We start from the raw sequence: 18,833 nt of genomic DNA, 5'->3' as shown, positions 1-18,833 counted from the left end.
GAGACACACTTGGAATATGCCTTTTCATTATTATTTGAGTAAGGTATGGCCCCTTTCTGCCATATATTCTGAAGGTTGCTTTGATTTGTAAGCTGCAAACTTAGACTGAAGACCCGGAACAATAAGTGTGTTGAGTGTAAGAGAGATTTGGTGGGATTTAAACTCTGTCTGATTTTTATTCCCTGCCCCCCCCAATGGAGAATATAAACATTTCATTGTTTTTTTGTGTGAAGCGCCTTTTAGTACCAGCAGCCCAGCAATGGGGGATAAAGAAAGCAGATGTGTCCTGTGTCTTTTTTAACTGCTTTTGTTTTTCTGATCACTGTAAAGGAGGCTTTTAAATTTTTTTAATTTTTTTTCCGAGCAGCAAGTGCTCCACAGGGCTTGATCAAAGCTCATCAATGATGAATTGAAGGAATGCCCGGCAGAGAACAGAACGCCCTCCTTGTGCTCTGCTGTGTGTGCTGAGAACACCATTGTTTCTTCCTGTACCTTTTTCATCCTTGAGCTCTGGGCTGGAGAGAAAAGGCCTTTGTTCCTTGCCTGTCAGCCGAGACAATGCCAGTGTGTTGTCCTACCTCTGCTCTCAGCACCTGACTGGCCGGAGCTCTGTGGGTTTTGGCAAGCTGAGCACAATTGTCCTCCAGCTACAACGTTACAAAGAAAACAAATGGCATCACAGCCTCCTTCCTCCAGATCCTGGCCTGGCTGCTTCACGGCCGTGGCTGCATGAGTCTCTGCTCGCTGTTTTGTTCGGGATTTGGAGGGAAAGCTGGTGGCCTCCTGCACTCTGGGTTGAAGGATGCAGCCTCACTTGACTTCCAGTGCACAGGGACACTAGGGTTTGCAGTCCGATGCGTTGGTCTGTGCTCTCCTGCTTCCACAGGTGCCCACTTCGCTCAGGGGGAGGCTCTGCCCATGGGTGAAAGTGTGTTGGTTTCCCCTCCACCAGCCCAGCAGCAGCTGCAGCTGTCCTGCCCTCCTTTGGTACCCAGCGCCTCCAGGCTCGCGCTCTCTAGCACGTTTGTCTCGATGACACTGTGCGCAGCTGCTGATGGTGTGACAGAGGGGAATGCAGGCCCAGGCAGACCCAGTTTTTCCACCTTCCTTGTAATTTCTAGAGCATCTCTGGCTGCGCTGTCTTCTGATGCAACACTGCAAAGGAGAGAGCTTTTAGTTCTCTCTTTCTCTTGGTTTTTGGGGGCCTGATTGCAGGAACCAGTGCTTTGCAAATGAGCAGGGAGAACAGATAGCATGGGCTGGGGTGGAGGCTGGCAAGGGCAGGTTTGGAGAGGTGCTTGAGTGAAGACCGTAAGAGTTAAGACCAGCTCTTCCCTGTTCCTAGCCCTGTGTGAGAGGGCAGAGTTCAGGCAGAGCCACAGGTGTTTCTGGATGAGGCAGGCAGTAGTTGCTTTGACATCTGCCACCGCTCCTGTTGGGAAGAGCCTTTAGCTGCATCTCTCCTGCCGTTTTTGTACCAGGCTGATTGTGTCTACTTCAGGCATTGTAGCAAAGCAATGTTTCAGCTTCCCACCATGGTGGAGAAGGTGGTGGAGCTGCAAGTCACTCTTGAGGTGGTGACTTGCTGGGTTCCTGGCACCAGTGTGGGGTCGTGTAGTTCAAGTGCAGGCTGCAGTCAATGGCACTTGTGCTACTGCTGCCTGGGCATGCACCAAAATCGAGCGTCAGCTCCCCTTCCCATCTACAGCTGGACTTGGCCACTTCATGGACAGCCCTTTTTCTGGGAGAAAGTTCTGCAGTGGATTTCAGAGGGGCCTTGCTGAGGCTTGCTAACCTCCCATGGCAGAGACCAAAGATGCCTGTGCTGTGGGGTAGGGACCTGACAGAAAGGCAGTGCTGGCTCCTGGCCAGCATGATGGATGATGTCTAGTTACTAGAGCCCACCTGGCAGCTTTCTCTGGCCTCTGCTTTCCTCAAGCTGAGCTGTCTTTGCTTTGAGTTTATCTTTCCCTGAAGTTTGTTTCTAGGCATGCCTTCTTAATTACACCAGCTGGTCTTAACTTCTGTGGAATTGTGACAGGTCCAATACTGTGGTCCCACTACCTCAGAGCTTTAACTCAGCTGCACCTAGTCCATACTTCATCCTCTCCCAAGCTCCCTGTGCTGGAAGGCAGAAGTGCAAACAGCTTTAACCAGAACAATGTAGCATTGCCTGGGTGAAGAATGTGATTTACTTGCATATGTGTGGCATGTGAAAGCCAGGGCCAGAGGGCACCACTTGAGTCCTCTCCTTTCTTTTTTTTTTTTTTTTCCTTTCCCATTAGAGATGCCTGAGCCACTTGCTAGCACTTTTGTTTGGGGGTGAGGAGGAGAATGCATGGGTTGACAAGAGGAGGTGGGAGTGAGATCTTTGGGAGCCAGGAGTCTGAAACTGAAAAAGCCAACAATATAGGAAAGATTTGTAGACAAGTTTAAAATTAGACTGACCCAGTGCTTTTATATTGCTGGAATTTAATTCCTCTGACCCTAAAGGTTTTGGCCTGACTCGGAGCAAGAGTTCCCAGGCTGTGGTCAGTGGAAGTGTGTGCTGTGAGGCACTCTCATGTGGTCGTGGGTCTGTATCAAACAGAGATGTACGTCCTGTCCACCTCCTTGTGTTTGTGAAAGGTTGGAGAAATTCAGTCTGAAAAGCCAGGGAAGCCTCACATTTCTGCTGTCTGTGTCTGTATCAGTGTGTGGCTTGTATCTGGAGCCTGTTCATCCTCAAAATGGGATACTGCTGTGTGTAAAAGCTGTTCAGACCTTTTCCTTTTTCAGGCATGATTGTAACTTTCTCTTCTGTTCCTGTTTGCAGGTTGTGCAGCTTGACATTAAAGAAACTGGTAGTCTTAAAGGAATTGGATAAGGAGCTTATTTCTGGGGTCATTGCTGTCAAAATGCAGGTAATTGCTGCTCAGTTCTAAGAATTAAATGTGTTGCTTGGGTAAAAATACTGGCAGATGCCGAAGCTGAGCTTCACCTCCGTGTGAGGGTCCATTGCAGCCATGGGCTTCTTCTCAAGTACATCAGGGCATTTTGCATGTGTGGAGAGTCTCTTGTGATCCTTCCCCCATGTTCCTACTGAATTTCGCTGTTGTAAGCGAAGAATAATGTTTGCTGAGGGCTCAGCATGAGCTTATCTTATGTAAAAATGCTCTTTACAGATCATATGCTGTCACCTCTTCTTCCCGAGCTGTCACTGAATCCAAACCTGGTTCTCTATTTAACATGCTTCAGCTCACTTTAGGGCTGAACATCTTGGTAACTTGGTCCTGGTTTTGGGGGGTCTGGAGACTGGGCCTTCCTCTGCTGATGGGCAGCTCTGCTATCAAGAGTCCAAGTTATTTTGTAGCCAGGTGCTTGTCAGTGGATTTGTAGGTGCCTGTATGTTTTAATTTGTTTCCATAAAATACAGCTGTCATTCTAGGTAAATAACCCACTTGATGGCATATGTTTGAGCCATTTAATTAGGTGCCTACATGTAGGTCACACTGCTTGGAGGTAGGCCAGGAAGGAAGGGGACTCAGTTCCACAGTGTGTCATAGCATCAGTTCGGCTCCCACCACTGCAAATGCTGAAGTACTTAATGAGTAAAAGCCTAGCAGACCTATAAGTAGAAAAATACCATTAACCATGATGAAAAGCAGCTGCTTTTCAAATAAAGAACCTGGCAAACCCCTGCAGAGAGCTGGTTGTGTCAAAGCACACAAAGTCTAGCTTGGAAGGTGAAATCATGAAGGCTTTATGGTGCAAGAACATGCAACTGAGGATTTAACCAGCATCTCGCACCTCCATGAGCAGTCCAGCTGGGGTAAAAATGTGTCCTCTCTATGTTGGAGGGGGTTCATGCACCCACAGCAGGGAGGAAAAGGCAGGGAATTGTTTCACACACCTGGATTCGTGGGAACCTCAGAAGAAGCACAGCTGCGGGTTCCCAGGCTGTCAGATACTGCTTATCAGGGCTGAAAGCTTTCCATATGTTTGTACTCCTAGGTGGTGGATGCACCACTGTAAGGGCCCGAGGCTTGTCAGTGAATGATCTATGCCCAGAGTGTGTCAGACTTGGGTTGGAAAATTCAGTAGCTTTTACGAGAGCAAAATCTTCTTTTCCTGTCCAGGTTACTGCTCACTGCTTACACTTTTTGGGGGTGAAAGCTTGCCCCAGATCTGCAAGTACAAAGGGAGTTTTAACGCATAGGACTTTCTTGTTGATTTTGGGTACATGTTGGGATCTGCCTTGCTACAGTAATCCAGATGCTGGAACCTGAGCTGTTCTTCTGCAGTCCTCTCTACACCAGGGCAGATCCTGAAGAACTGGAAGGCAGAAGGACTTGCCCTGTTTGGGGTGCTCATCTGCCAAGTCCCAGGCTGCAGCTTGCATCCCCAGGCCATCCTTATTTTGCCCTTGATACCTCTGTCCAGTTGACCTAGAGGAGACAGGGGCTGGAATGACTGCTGTCCCAGAGGGTGACTCACCTTGGGTGTCCCTTGTGCTGAATCAGCACCCATATTTCACTGTGATGTGCTGTTTAACAGTGGGTCAGTAGCACTGCAGCTGTCTCAGACACAGATTGAAGCCCTGTTATTAGAAGTCCCTTTACAGCTTGCAGGTTATGATGATGATGCTGACAAGCTCTTTCAGGGACACTTAATTTGCCAGCACTCAGGTTTCTGACGTGGCTATTGTTTGAGGCTGATGATACTGGATCATCAAATATATGATCTCTGTCAAATGGCTCACTGCCTTTGTATGGGGAATGGCAAAAGAGGTGTCAGACTGGAGTCATCCCCTTCCAGAGGGGATGACTGAATTCAGAGCTAATGAGAGCAGCTTACCTGCATTTCCCGTGTCTCCTTGCAGCCTCTTGAACAGTGATGCTCAAAGAGTTGTCAACAGTATTTCCCAAGCTGTTGCTCTATTTATCTGCTGCTGTCTTTTAAAAGCAGCTATATTTGGTCTTTCATTAGATTTCGAGTTGCATAACAAGTAAAGCAAGATTGCTGCTATTAGGAGCTTTGCACCAATGGAACAGATGCCGCTGTTGCCAGCAGCGAGGCTAGCTGTGCTTTACTTGCACGCATGCTGGTTTTCCTGGGGGGGAGCACTTCGCTTTCTCACCCTGCTCTGCTGTCTGTCTTCTGATCTGCTGGAGCTTAGGCACCTCAGCTTTTCCACAGAGGAGCCTGCGCTGTGTTGTGCAGGAGCTGAAGCACCACTGCAAATCACAGCATTTGCTCTGGCTGCCGGAGCAACGTTGGGGAGGAAGGGATGTAAATGAGTCTCTGCCTCTCTCTCGTCTCAGGATGCTATTTGAGGCTGATATGGGCAGACCAGATTTTCCTTTGGATGTAGCTGGGAGGTGTTTACTCCCCCCCAGTCTGTCTCGGATTTCCCAGATGCTGCTTTTTTGAGAGCTACAGTTCTGTGCTTCTGGGAGATCAGCCCGTCTGGACAAAGCCAGATCTGCAGCCTCAGCAGAACATTGAGCCAAGGACCTCTGAAACTTGCCGCTGTGTTTGAACAGTGCAGAAGGATTTGCTAGGCAGCAGTCTGTCAAGCTTTCCTACTAGTTTTCCCTGAAACATTCCCTGAAATGAAATGCTTACACAGTAAATAGCCCAGTAACTTGGTTAGCGTACAGCAGCCCAAACACAGTGTTGATTTGGAGTTGCCCTGTAATACTATCAGATCTCCAGACTCCACTGTGATGCTTAGTAGATTTATTTTCTTTTGTAACCCCAACTACTCGCAGTTGTTTAAACAGGTTTAAATCTCCACTTTCCCCAGGGAGGGGTGAGTGCACAAAAAGAAGAGCAGTCTGTCATGGCTAACACTGGAGATTTAAGCATGACGCCGCAGCCTCCAAACCCAGGAGATGATGAGCCTTGTACCTGTTGGCTGAAGTAAAAATATAAGACTTGAACTTGAGGGGTGGGGGTTGACTCAGGGCTTTTGAATGCTGGAGTTTGGCAGAATAAAAGCAGCTTTGTTGCAGTTAGGGACAGCAAATATGCCCAAACCTTTATTAATCAAATATGTCCCTGTCATCTCATTAATATTTCACAGAAGTGCAAGGTCAGACCCATCCGTTCACTTTCTCTGTGGTAGTCTCTGACAATGTTTCCTGGTTTTCAGTAAATAGGATGGGGGTGGGATGTAAGGGCTGGCTTCTGGGGAATTCACCCAATGGACTTTGTTTCTGTACAGGGCTCCAAGCGCATCCTGCGGTCTCACGAGATTGTATTGCCCCCGAGTGGACATGTGGAGACGGAGCTTGCGCTGACCTTCTCCCTGCAGGTAAGGTGGGATGTGGCCTTGGGGCGTGTGTGCTTGCTGGACTTGCTGCTTTGCAGTGAGCAGAGGTGCGTTTTGGGTCTGAGGTGAAGGTCCTTCTAGTGCTGCCAGAGATACTTGTTCTTAAGGCAGTCCCAGCCATTTCTGAAGAGCTATCTGAGCTCTTTTGGCTTGTCTCTGGGCAGTCAGATGTGGGGAATTTGAGCAAAAATGGCCTGGATGCTTCCATGATCTGGGGAGGGGGAAGCCCACTAGGAAGGCTGTAATATAAACCCATAGAGTTGTTCTTGGTACCAACCCTGCATCATGGAAGGCAGATCTCTAATCCTGACTCGTGTCTGGGCGGAATAGGCAAGTTAGACGCTAGGTGCAATTTTCATGACCTCAGTGCAACAACCAAAATTTGTCTGAATTGCCTCTCAGCATTGAGGGCCTGGAGCAGGGTGCTGGTTTGCAGCGTTAGCGGACCTTCCTTGTGCATCCTGTGTTTGGAGCCCAGGAACACGAGGACTTTGCTGCAGTCTGTCCTCTTCGTGTTATGGCTGTGGTAGGAACTGGAGCAGAGCAGAATGGCTCTTTTTTGCCTTTTGTGTTGCCTTATGAATAGGCACTGGAGGCTGGCAGCCATGGCGGGGTAGCATGGAGTATCAGGCTGACGGAAGGCAGTAGTAGGAATGGGACAGTTGAACCTCTGATTTGGAGTTGCTGAAGGAGGCATCGTTTGGGGAAGCAGGAGCAGTATGCAGAGTTACTCCTGGCTCTAGAATCATAGGAATAACTGGGAATTGGAGCAACTGTATTTTATTGGTTGCTCTTTTCCACAAAGCATGCTGCCCTGGTGCTACCTCCTAAGCAGGGAAATAAGGTAAATAGAGGCTGGCTTGCTGCAAGCAAGAGGGAGGATCCTGCATGCATAGAGCAGAGCCAGACAGTCGCTCAGAAGCATTCATATCTGGATTATCTGTGTTTTGGGACTTTTGGTTAGATCTTGAAGTCAAGAGTTTGATCTGGTAAGGAGAAAGGCTCAAGTGATGATGTGAGACAGACTGGTTGTTACTCTGAGATCTGTGCAGACTCAAAGCAGATAAGATTTCACTGCAGACGGATGATAACCCTGCGGCTGCCCAGGCAGATACGCAGAGGGCTGATGCTTCTAGTTCTCCTGATGCAGCCCACAGACTGGGTTAACTGCAGTATTGCATCCCCTCCTTTGTGAATAGGAATAACAAAGCCAGGAATACATATTCATGGGTCCTGGGGCTGCAGCTTTCCCAAGGTTGGGAGGAGAGCTGTAAGATGAGCCAGGTCTCCCTCTGCCAGTCCTGTGTCAGCAAGGACCAAGTATTTCTGCAGATCTTTTTGGAATTAACTGGGAATATTTTTTTTTTCTGGGACTCAGAGCAATGCTGCAGCAGGACACAGAGCATTGCCTTTAACTTGATTTCCCCTGAAGGGCCTGGGAATTGAGCCAGAATAGGGGAGAGTGATGTCCGTGACACTGAGCCTTCAGAAGAGGTGAGCAAGCTTAATGCAGAGATGTGCTGCTGGTCTCTGACTGCAGGAAGGATTGGTGGTCTTGGATGCTAAGACCTGGGAAGCCTTCCTGAAATGGCAAAGCAGGATTTTTGTGACAGCTTTTGTTGTTTCTTAATTGGACAATGGCTGGAAGCTACTCCTAGCTAACAACTGCAGCTTAAGCCAGATACAGCCTGAATTTAGTGCCTGGGATATATTTGAAAGTGGTGATGGGCCACAAAGTAAAAGCATGTGGTGTCACAGGACAAGAAGGTCTTAGTGTCTTGCAGCAGCCAGTATCTCCATATTGCACTGTCAGCTCTTCAAACTGTATGCCTTGCTTTGTGCTAGCTGCGTGGATTTGCAGCCCCTTGTATTTTCACAGTCATTGCCTTCTCAGCTGCTTCTCCTGGGTGAAATTCTTGTCCTTTGCACAGAGCATTTCCTTGTCAGAGCTAAGCTAGAAAGGTGATGGTGCAGGCTGGCATAATAGCAAGCAGCCCTTTGTGTCTGGCAGGCCTCTGCTCAAACAGAAGGGAGGAGTTTCCTGTTGCTCTATTACACAGCTGGGGTAAGACTGGTGTTAGTGGTGTGTCTGATCCTGTTTCGCCTTGCTAGCTAGGGCTAGACCAGTGGTAGTCTTTCTGGCAGGTGAGCTACCCATCACCCTTACTGCTGGAATGCCTGCTTCTCCTGGCCCTCTGTGGGTTTCACAGGATCAAGTTGAAATTCCCCAAATATTCCAAGCACATCATCACAGCTCTCCAGAGCGCTTAATTCCTGTGCTGAATCTAATAAACCTTTCCAGATGGAAGGGGTTACATCACTAGGGCTTCAGAGAGAATGTCTTGCCCTGACTGTTGCTGTTCTGGTGTTTGTGATGGTCCCTTCTTGTCACCCCTCAAAGGTGCCTTGGGTGCTTAGTGCTTCCTCTAAAAGTCTTGTTTTCAAATGTTTTGAGCCAAACTGTTTTTCTCTCCAGTCATGGACTGGCAATTACTGAAAAGTTTTGGTCAAAACTGTTCTGTAGAGTTGATAAGCCGTGGCTGGTGTTAAAAATAGCTTGTCTGTGCTATGAAAATGGCTCAGCTTTTCTTCTAGAGGCCCTTGCTTTTAATGGAGGAGCTAAGTGGCGTGAGTGTCTCTGTACCTTTCTTTTACCATCTCTGTGAATGCTCATCAGAGATGGCCAGGCAACACACCTTTGAAAAACAGAAACTTGCACATGTATGGACTTGAGCTGTCCAGTTTAATCCCTCAAAACTGTACACATTGAAATCAAGCTGGTCTGGGACCAAGCGTGACTTTGGACTTCAGTTGCAGGCTCATACTTAAGAAGCCTTGGTGTGGCCCAAGTACTTTGAGCTGAGAGCAAGGAGTCCCTCTCCCCTGCTGCCCTTCCAACATGTGGAAGGGCCCCAGAGGCAGAGAGATGGTAGATTTGAATGCAAAAGGTGCCTCTGGCTTTTTGAACTCCTCTTGCCCCTTCCCCCTATTAAGTTTCTTCCATCCTTGTTTAGGGAAATTGCACATCTGTGAAGTCACAGGTTCCATTTGTGTCTGGATGCAGGTGTGTTTTGAGGTTAATTACGTGGACTGCCGTTCCTCTCTTCTGCAGGGCCACTTCCTTGTGCAATGCACAGTAGATCTTGCCCTTGCAGAGCAATCAGTTAATTAGTATTCTGCTCTTTTGTGTGGCCACTGCTCCCAGCTCTCTGTGTAGCAGTCAGGCTCACTCTGGCCTGCAAATGAATATCTTGGGGTTTCTGGTGGCACTCAGCATTTGTATTTCTGAAGTGTTTTGATTGGCAGGAAGTTATTTTCATAATGTCCCAACAAAAAAAAAAGAGATGTAGGTCTTGCCTGCAAGAGAAGCATCCTTCACTTGGGAATGTCCTGTTTGAGATCCCTGCAATTAGGTTCTCCTGTCTGCAGATTACTTAGTGTTACGTATTTTGTATATTTGGAGCATGTGTCCCTTTCATATCTCTTCTCAGGATGAGACTGGTCAGGTGGCTGCTGTGTCTTTTCTTAAAGATTGCTCTTCCATTGCACAGCTTCTTCCTCCCACAGCTGGTGAGCTGGGCCCTGGGGACTGTCAGCACTCTGGTGACTATCCTGGCAGAAAGCAGGACCTGATGCACTAATACTCTGTGCAGATGAGCAGGGCAAGCTGAGATAGCATGGTTAGCCCTACTCTTTCCCTAGTAGTCTCTGCTTGACTTCACAGCCTCTCTGTTCTTGGGGAGGTTTTGGGGACTTGTATAAACAAATGTATTTTCTTGTATGGAACATGTCTCGGAAGGATTTATGTCTTTGGAACATAGCCTGGCAGTAGGACAGGGTTTTTCTTGACTTAATTACTTAAAATACAACCACTTTGAGCAACAGAAGTTTGAGTGTGTTAATGCTGGAAAACATTGGCAGTTGCAAGAGCCATGTGCCTGAAGGAGACAGCATTGTCCTGGAGAGAATCATTGCTTGACCATGTAGGTCTCTGTGCTTTAGCAAAAGAGGCCTCAGCAAATCCTTGGCCTCTTCATAGCTGTGCCTCTCTTCGCTTGCCATTCAGAGCACAATAGACTCTTAAACGTGTGCAGTAGAGGGTCAAAGACTGAGAAGTATCCTTGTGCTGGAGGGAAGGCAGTGTCCTGCCAAGAGTGCGGGTGTCCGGGGCTGTCCCTGCCACTGCATGCTGCCTGCTGTTTGTGCAGGGGCAGCCTGCACCCCGGGTGGCACCTCTGGGGCTCCAGTTCTGAGCAGCCTCTATTTAGATGTTAGGGGAAGCATCTCCTGGAGGCTGCTCATCTCTATGGAAATGGGCTTGGGTTCAGCCCTTCCCAAACTGAACAGCTCCTGTGTGCCCCTGGATTGTGTTTTCAGTGTGCTTGGCTGCGGAAACAAAAGCCCAGAGGTGAGCTGTTTAGGCAGAGATGAAGGCTTCCTTGGGATAACGAAGGATTGTCCACTGAGTGCCAGTTAGCTGTAGGCACTTCTAAAAGCCCCGGGGTTAATCCCTAGGAATGGAGTTCACTTGCGAAGCAGGCAGATTGGGAGATAATGTCAAGAGATGTAATAAACTTTTCCATTGTGTTTCCAACCACAGTACCCTCACTTCTTGAAGAGAGAAGGCAACAAGCTTCAGATCATGCTGCAACGGCGGAAGCGGTACAAGAACCGAACTATTTTAGGCTACAAGACTTTGGCTGTGGGGTCTATCAACATGGCTGAGGTGAGCAGCGTTTGACATGATCTCTCTTTACAAAGGTGGATGTTTTTCCTTCTCTTTAAACCCAGTGTTGTCACTTTCCTCATTGAGAAGTACCTGGCAGGATTTTGTATTGCTGTCTTAATAACTGTAGTCAGTATTCACAGGGTAATATTTTAAACAGGTTTTACTACTGAGTAATAATATTGGACATTTTCTGGATAGTATCTTGAGATCTAAAGCTTCGCAAGGCTAGCTTATTACCTTGTGAGGGTTTTGTTGTTGTTGTGTGTTTTTTTTAGAGTTAGGGGGTCCATATCATAAGTGCAGAACAAGACAGATAGGGTCACTCAGGCAAGACTTCCAACCATAAGAAATGCTAAAGTTAAAGCAAGGTTTGCTGTGCTTCTCTGTGCCACTGTATGAGAGTTCAGGATCAAGTAGTTTCTCTCATTTTGCTTGAAACACCCTTTGCAATTCTTATTTCATGGCTGTTGGTAATTTAGGTGGACTTCTATTCGTGAGAGGTAAATGATAAAATTTTTAGACTTACATCTGAAAATTAATGCTGGAATCAAGTACAGATAAATTATTCACTAAGGCTTTCTGAATGGCTTAGCTCCATGCTTCATTATTTCATGCCCTGTTTAATCTCTGCTGTTTCTGAGTATTTAGAGATGGGCTTAGCAGTAGCAAGTTCAGCTTAACACCAGTATTTTTCATCAGCCTGCATTCTGTCAACAAATCATTTCCATCCAAAATAAGCTAGTGTTATGCTGTGGTGAGTTATTACTATATTAAAAAATTCATTATAAAGACCACTCCTTGTGTGTGAGTTCAGCTTCCCTTAGACTTGCAGTAAATGGTGAACTCCCCATTTGAATTGGCCAAATTCTGATTTGTGGTGTTGTAGCTAACATTTTTCCTGTACCGTGTTTGATTTGTTTAAGAACTAGAAATTAAATACTGCTGTAAGGCAGAAAACATGTGGGAACATTAATTAGAGCCATTGGTGAACTTCTAAGTGTTGGGCATTTGCTGCTGCTGTGTGTGGTTTTTCTTATGTCTTTCTGTAATGTCAGCTGACTGAGGTTAGAAGGTCAAAAATTTTCAAAGGTTCACTGTGGTAGGAAATAGTTGCTCTCCAGCTCATCTGGAATATTTCTGAAATTGAAGACTTCAGGAAAACAAATTTTACAAGCCCCCCCACCTCCCTTTGCAGTTTATAGTATAATGACCCCTAAACAGCACTGACAAATTTCTTAAAATAAAAAAAAAAAAAATTCTCTTAGCTGTTGAAACAAAGCAATGAATTGGAGCTATGACTCTGAGCAGAGTTTAAATGCAGGGGGGGCATATGTTCCTCATCAGCTCAGGTCTTTTTCAAGCCACGTGAGGAGCTGACAAAGCAGCCTGGTGTGTGTTAGAAAGCTGAGGTGCAGGTGTGGGGAAGTGCTTTCTGACTCCGGTGGGGCAAGAGAAGAACCTAAGTCTCGGGTTCTGGGGAGAGCCCTGTGACCTGTGAGTGGCAAAGGAGGGAGAAACCCACACTGAGGTGTCCCTCTTCCTCCACGCTTATCTTGTTTTTGGTGACCCACTGCTTCATTATCCTGGGGTGGCCAGCTCCTCTGAGATTCAGGTGCCAGCTTTCTGGAGCAGGGATTTTTGCTTTAGGAAGCACTTTGCATGTGTATCTCACCAAGAATTTTTGCCTTTACTGACTCTTCTGCTGGGCTTTAACACAAAACTAAGTTCCTTAATTAGATGTTCAGAAGGTTGGTAACTTGATAATTCAAATCAGTACTGTGCCATGGAAGCAAATACATAGTAATGAGGTAGTCAAGTATTGTGCTTCAAGGATGAGCTAATCAACTGTCAAGATCAGAATGCTTTTTCTTTCCTTCCATCACTTCCATTAGTGGTCGAATAAAATCTCAACTAGAGTTGTGTATTGCCTGCAAGCAGCTCCTGCAGTTGCATGCAGAGTGTTGGCTTGCTTCTGCACTTGGAAATGTGGAGTAATTCTATTAAGATAAATAACTCTTGTAGTGTGCAAATGACACAAGTTTAAATACATTTAAATGCAGACTTGTACTGCTTAATTTCTGTCCCAGGTCATGCAGCACCCAACAGAAGGTGGCCAGGTTCTGAGCCTTTTCAGCAACATCAAAGAGGCTGCAGTGAAGGTAGCAGAAATCTGGATCTTCTCCTTGTCAAGTCAGCCAATTGACCATGAAGACAGTACTATGCAGGCCAGCCAGAAAATCAAGTCTACAGGTAAGAGTACAACCACATGCTCTGAGGACCGATGTCTTCCTGAAATAGCTGGAGTTAAACCCCACCTGGGCTTAGATGCTTCCTGGGACAAATGAGAACTGGTTTGCATAAGTTGCTGTGTGTATAACTGATTAATGCAAAGAAAACCCACTTTGCAAATCTGTTGCTGTGTAAGCAGGGAGTGTGACAGGACTGGGGGATTGAATTGTGAAAGCTTCTCCTGCATATCACACCAGGCCTGAGCCATCCAGCAAGGGTTAACTGTGTTCTCACCAGTGCTCTTCTAGTGTTACCGGTGGGTGTGTTGAGAACCTGTAGCTTCTTACCTGGCTAACGGTGTTGTGTTCAGGAGAGTCACATTTAAGCTACTCTTCCACCTTCTTTTTCCTTTGAGTATTCTACAATAAATCTCATTCACTTAGATGAGACCTGCAAACCTGCAACAAGTTTTGCTGTGGACTATGGCCTGGTTTAATGAGTGTAAATCCATGATGGTGTGCACTGTATAGGGAGGTCATTGGGTTTCTACTCGTGCTACTCATGACAATCTCTTTTGCTGCTAGAAGAGTGACCTGTTGAAGGTAGTGTACACAGGTGCTTGTGTGTTGTTGCCTGAGGCCAGGCAGCTCACCTGAAGTGTCATTTCAATAAAGGGTTTAGACTCTCCAGGCATGTCTGTCTTGCTCCTTTAAGCCAGTTATGCCCATGTTAGGGGAAAAAGTAATTTCCTTTGTGGAGAAACCTCTTTACTTGCTGCTGTCTACCAGGTGGTTCCTTCCAGGGTAAAACAGTGTGGTGTTTCAAGGAGCCTTATCTGTGTGCTGGTCCTTCCTTCCTATTAGATGTGTTTCTCCTTGTTCCTTACCTCCAGGTGGTTCCCATCTCACTGGTTCTAGCACAGATAGAAGATAAACTAGCAGGCATCTCCTTGTGTGACTCCTTTCTTAATTTGTGACTGTTAGTTGGCTTTCTCTGCTACTGAGATGAGACTGTCCCCTCACCTTAAAGGAGTTTCACAGGATCTCTCCCCTCTTTCCTTCCCTTTCAGACAACTATTCCGAGGAAGAGTACGAGAGCTTCTCTTCTGAGCAGGAGGCCAGTGATGATGCCGTACAGGGCCAGGTACTGTTTAGGGCATGGCTTCTCCCTGTGAGAGCTTCAGTAGAGCGTGTACACTCTCAGCTCATGCTTGAAACTAAAAGCCTACTTCTTTAGCTAAACCATGACAGTGAGAGACTGTCACCAAGTGTTTAGCTGCAGTGGCAGAAGGCCTGCACAGTAACCCATTTCTTCCACCAAGCTGTGATTTCTCTGTTCACGTGTTTGGACTTGAGCTCCCTTTAAACTGAAACATTAGCATCCTTGTGTGTTTCTCTGCTTAATGGTCAGTGCATCAACTGATTGCTTCTGTAATGCTGATTGGATTCAAAGAGCCCACCTAGATCCCCAGCTGTAATTAAAGGGCCAGTGGGGTCTGAGTCAGTCTTTAGTCTTCAATACCTTCTGCAAAATAGGTCATTATGGAGAACCCCCTGGCTAGATGTGAGATGCCTTTGAGTTTGGGTCTTATTTGCCTTCAGACTCTGGCATCACCTGCCTTCCACCTCTTGGAGGATACTGAGAAAGGAACCCACTGAAATGTGGGGCTGTGACTATCCTTATTCCTCAAATGTAGAACTAGGGCTGTTTTGCTTCTCCAAGTTGTTATTCCTGGCTCTCTGCAGACCTGGTTCGCTTCCATTTCCCTCTGCCATCATAACTGCAATTAGGGCAAATGCTGAAAGCTGGAAGACAGAGCAGCCGGTTCATCTTCATAGAGGGAACATTTTTAGCACTTAAATGCTCATGTGTTCCCAAATTGCAAAGGTAACACATGAATCCTCTTTCTATTCAGGATTTGGATGATGATGAGTTCGAGCTGGGGAAGCCCAAGAAGCAGCGGAGATCGATAGTAAGAACGACGTCCATAACCAGGGTCGGTGGAAATTAGTTTTACTAACACTGACGGGGTTTGGCCAGGATGCGAAGTGCATGTGGCTTATGGGAGCAGCAGTACTAGACATGCTGGCCCAGCAGAGAGCTTGGGGGCATGGTCACAGCATGTGAAGAGCTAGCAAAAACAACCAGTTCAGAGAGTGGGGCTGTCCAAGGTGTGTGTATGTGCTGTCTTGAGTGTCCTTTGGCTGCAAGGTTAAGGAGATCCAAAAATCATGTAAGTGTATGAAATTCCACCCTCATGAAGAAGCCAGTGCAGGATCCATGCTCATATAAGTCCTGAAAGTAGCTTTAAGTGAAGGGAAGCTCTTCTGTTTGTGCTGTGTATGGGAGAGGCCAGTGGGAAGGTTTCGGAATGAAGTAAAGTAGCTCAGTCAGGGGCTGGAGCTTGACAGATAAACCTGAGGTGGTGCATGTGGTGCTGAGGCAAAAGAAGTAGCTGGATATTGAAAGCTTTGGCAAGCTGCATGCAGCTTTCCACTGTCTCACAGCAAGCATGTGTATGCCTTCAAAGCTGCACTTCTGTGTGGAACCATCACTTGTGCTTGACGATGCCATAATGCAGCTTTCTGCTTACAGAAGTGTTTATGCATGTCTGATGACAATAACTCAAAATCACTAGGATGGGCTAGGTCTATGTTTGGACTTGGGAGTAAGTTTGGAGATCACTGTACCTCCTGTGAGGCTATTTATGAAATCCATGTTTTGATAAGGTCTGAAATAAACCCTATTTTGACCTGAATCTGACACTAAAAAGATCCTGTCTATGAGACCAGGAGCATGCTAGACCATATCCTTGGTGTCCTTAGTATTGTTTTCAAGAGTCAGTGACCAGCCAGGACAAAATACACCACTTGGTTATTAAGCAAGCAACTTCCTCATAATCAGAATAATGTCTTTCTAGCCCTGACCTCTGAACTGATACTGAATCTCCAGTGTGTGGGGCTGGTGCAAAACTGGGTTTGGTGCTACCAGTTAAGTTAACATCAGCCCAGCTCCAAACCAGGGCTCCTGTCTGCCAACTGTCAACCACTCAGGCCGGCAAACAGCTCTTGCCATGTTACCTTAGCTACTGCATGCTGTGTGTCCTCCCTCTACAGACTGCCATGCTGGTCCAAGGTGGTCTGCGTGATGGACAGTTTGGCTTAGCATCCTGAGCCAGAGGACAACTCTCACTGTCGTGAGAGCATCTTGACCTCACAAGTGCATTGGGGACAGAAATAGGGCAGTCTTTGGAGAGACTTGTTTGAGGCCTGGTGAGTTTATTTCACCTAAACTTCAGCTGTCTAGAAGGTGGTTGCAGCTCACAGAATTTGAGTTCAGAGGTAAAGGGCTACGTTTGGAGACGTGGGGCAGTATGAAGTATCTCAGGCCGGAGTGGGAGCAGGCAGTTGGACTTGCAAGAAGAGCTCACATGAGATATAGGGGAGCCAGCAAATGAGCAACTTTCTTTGCCCAAGAGTGGCCTGGTGCCAGCCATTTTCTCCTTCCTTTCCTCCTGAAACAGGGATGCCACCTTGAATGCTCTGTACCAGCGCTCATGCCTGGGCCCTTCTCATCTTCCTTTTCTTCAGAGTGTGCATATTAGGTTGGTCAGTGAAAGACAGAGAAAGAGAAAGGCTGGGCAGCTTGTGGCAAATCTTAGCTGTTTGGTCCTGCAAGAGAGAGGGAGCTCTTGGGGGCAAGTAAACACAAGGGAAGTGCAGCAGTTTGGCTTGTGATGTTTTAGACTTGGTGCATGCTGTGTCCAGGATCTGGGGTATCAGACTCAGAAAGCATTTTTCTCATAGGCAAATGCTAAGGATAAGCCCCACAACTTTTCTACAGTGCTCCTAGTCAAATAAATGAGCCTGTTAGGATGAACTGCAAGCTCCTGGAAAAAACAGTGCTTTGTTGGTAGAGAACACATTTGTACTTTGGGTCAGGGGGTAGATGCCTGTGTTGGCTCACCTTTGTTAAGAATCAGAAAAGTTGACTGTCAAATGCTTGCCATAAATACATCAAACAGGTACAGGAGGTGATCTGGCAGATAAAATAATTAGTTATCCACTGTGTGTCCCGCCAAGAGTGATGTGCCATCCGTCAGGGCCAGAAGATTTATAGTACTTGCTGGAGTGGGACCTAGTTTGTTGTAATGCAGGAAAGAAAGTATCACAGGTGTGGAAAAGCTGATTTCAACCTAAGAACAGCAGAGGCTTGGTTTGTGGTGCCAGGAGTTGTTTGATATGAAGCAGTAGCTACAGCACCAGTGTTAGATGTGTCTGGGCTTTTTGCAGTCTGGGAGAAAACAGTTCACTTAATGCTTTACTTATATAAAAGTGCCTTTGACTTGCAGCAACAAAACTTCAAACAGAAGGTTGTGGCATTGCTGAAGAGGTTTAAAGTGTCTGACGAGGTAAGTAATTCATTCTGTAAGCCTTCCTGTCTTGTGTGTTGCCTTCTGTTTGGTGCATCTTGGTTTAGTCTTCAGGAGCACACTCCTGTTTCCCCCTAGTTCCCTTCATCTTGTTTTCAAGTCTGCAGTGGATGTGACCTTTCATTGCACCCTGACCTTGCATGGAGGCTTGAGGACCAACTTCAAAAATGTCATCAAACATTTTCTAGATCAAGTTCTATCAAAAGCAGATTTTGGCAACCACGTGTGTACCCGTTAGTTTTGCAGACTGCTTTGAAATTATCTTTGACCCTTTCAAAGGCAAGTAGTCTATGGTGTGTATTGCTTGTGAGGTTAAATCCCAGCCTGTTTGATCATCTTACTGGAACAGCCAGGCAAGACATGAAAAACTTGGATAGGGAACGCAGATCCACAGGAGAGTCAGCTGTCTGGTCAGAGCTGAAAATGAAAAAGATCCAGAACCCAAGAAACCTGTGTAACGTTAACTGTTTTTATATTAGATACTTAATATCTCAATTGGCTGTATGGTTGTGTGCTGATTTTGTGGCTTGTGGGAAAGAGTAACTCCTCATGCTTCCTTACGCTTCCAAAAAGTCCTGTTAGCTTTGCTGTTCTTCCCAAGTTAGCTCAGCAGAGTCAGCACCCATAGCTGAGGCCTCAGCCAGCTGAGCTGGTGCTCTTCTGGAGCTGCCATTCAAAAAGCAAGCTCTGAACTGTGCACAGCTGCCTGCTTGCTCTGGTGTATATGTGAAGCAACCCGTGGAAGTTGTGTGAGATATCTGTTCTCTTCAGCTTTGCATGTGGGTGGCAGTTGATCTTTGTCCAGGTTTCAGGCGCCTCCTGTGGACATTTTTGTCATTTCTACCTGCTTGGGTATCAAATCAGGAGGTGTCATGGCAACTTTTTCAGTAAAACCCAAGACAGGTCACACTTTTGGGAGTACTGCCTTTCTGTACTTGTTCTAAGAAAACTGGGACTCCAGCAGGGGCCTTTTTGAAGCTGTGTTTATAGAATGGGTTTGAGTAATGGACATAATCTATGGTTAACAGCTTGTTTGTGGATGCTTAGTCCGATAGGTAACTCCTGCTTAACCAAACATTGACAAGCTTGACCCAAAACAAGCACTTCTCATACTTAATGTTTCTATT

The 18,833-nt window shown here is 46.6% G+C and overlaps 1 protein-coding gene across 11 annotated transcripts in view; it reads left to right on the top strand.

Moving 5' to 3' along the window:
- The window catches only part of PACS2 (phosphofurin acidic cluster sorting protein 2), an 84,412-nt gene that overhangs the window by 26,770 nt on the left and 38,809 nt on the right, over positions 1 to 18,833 (top strand). For 8 of the 11 annotated variants that reach the window (XM_052800802.1, XM_052800796.1, XM_052800795.1 and 5 more), the window contains exons 2-8: positions 2,816 to 2,903; positions 6,209 to 6,298; positions 10,917 to 11,042; positions 13,133 to 13,295; positions 14,344 to 14,417; positions 15,190 to 15,270; positions 17,626 to 17,685. In XM_052800802.1, the coding sequence (XP_052656762.1) occupies positions 2,816 to 2,903; positions 6,209 to 6,298; positions 10,917 to 11,042; positions 13,133 to 13,295; positions 14,344 to 14,417; positions 15,190 to 15,270; positions 17,626 to 17,685 (682 nt within the window). The remainder of the gene's footprint in view (positions 1 to 2,815; positions 2,904 to 6,208; positions 6,299 to 10,916; positions 11,043 to 13,132; positions 13,296 to 14,343; positions 14,418 to 15,189; positions 15,271 to 17,625; positions 17,686 to 18,833) is intronic. The other 3 variants (XM_052800804.1, XM_052800798.1, XM_052800797.1) reach the window with 1 other exon arrangement.

Source organism: Harpia harpyja, chromosome 11 (assembly GCF_026419915.1).
Source record: "Harpia harpyja isolate bHarHar1 chromosome 11, bHarHar1 primary haplotype, whole genome shotgun sequence".
NCBI classification, from domain to species: domain Eukaryota; kingdom Metazoa; phylum Chordata; class Aves; order Accipitriformes; family Accipitridae; genus Harpia; species Harpia harpyja.
The sequence above is the reverse complement of the archived record's forward strand: the minus strand, read 5'-3'. Positions and strand labels throughout refer to the sequence as shown.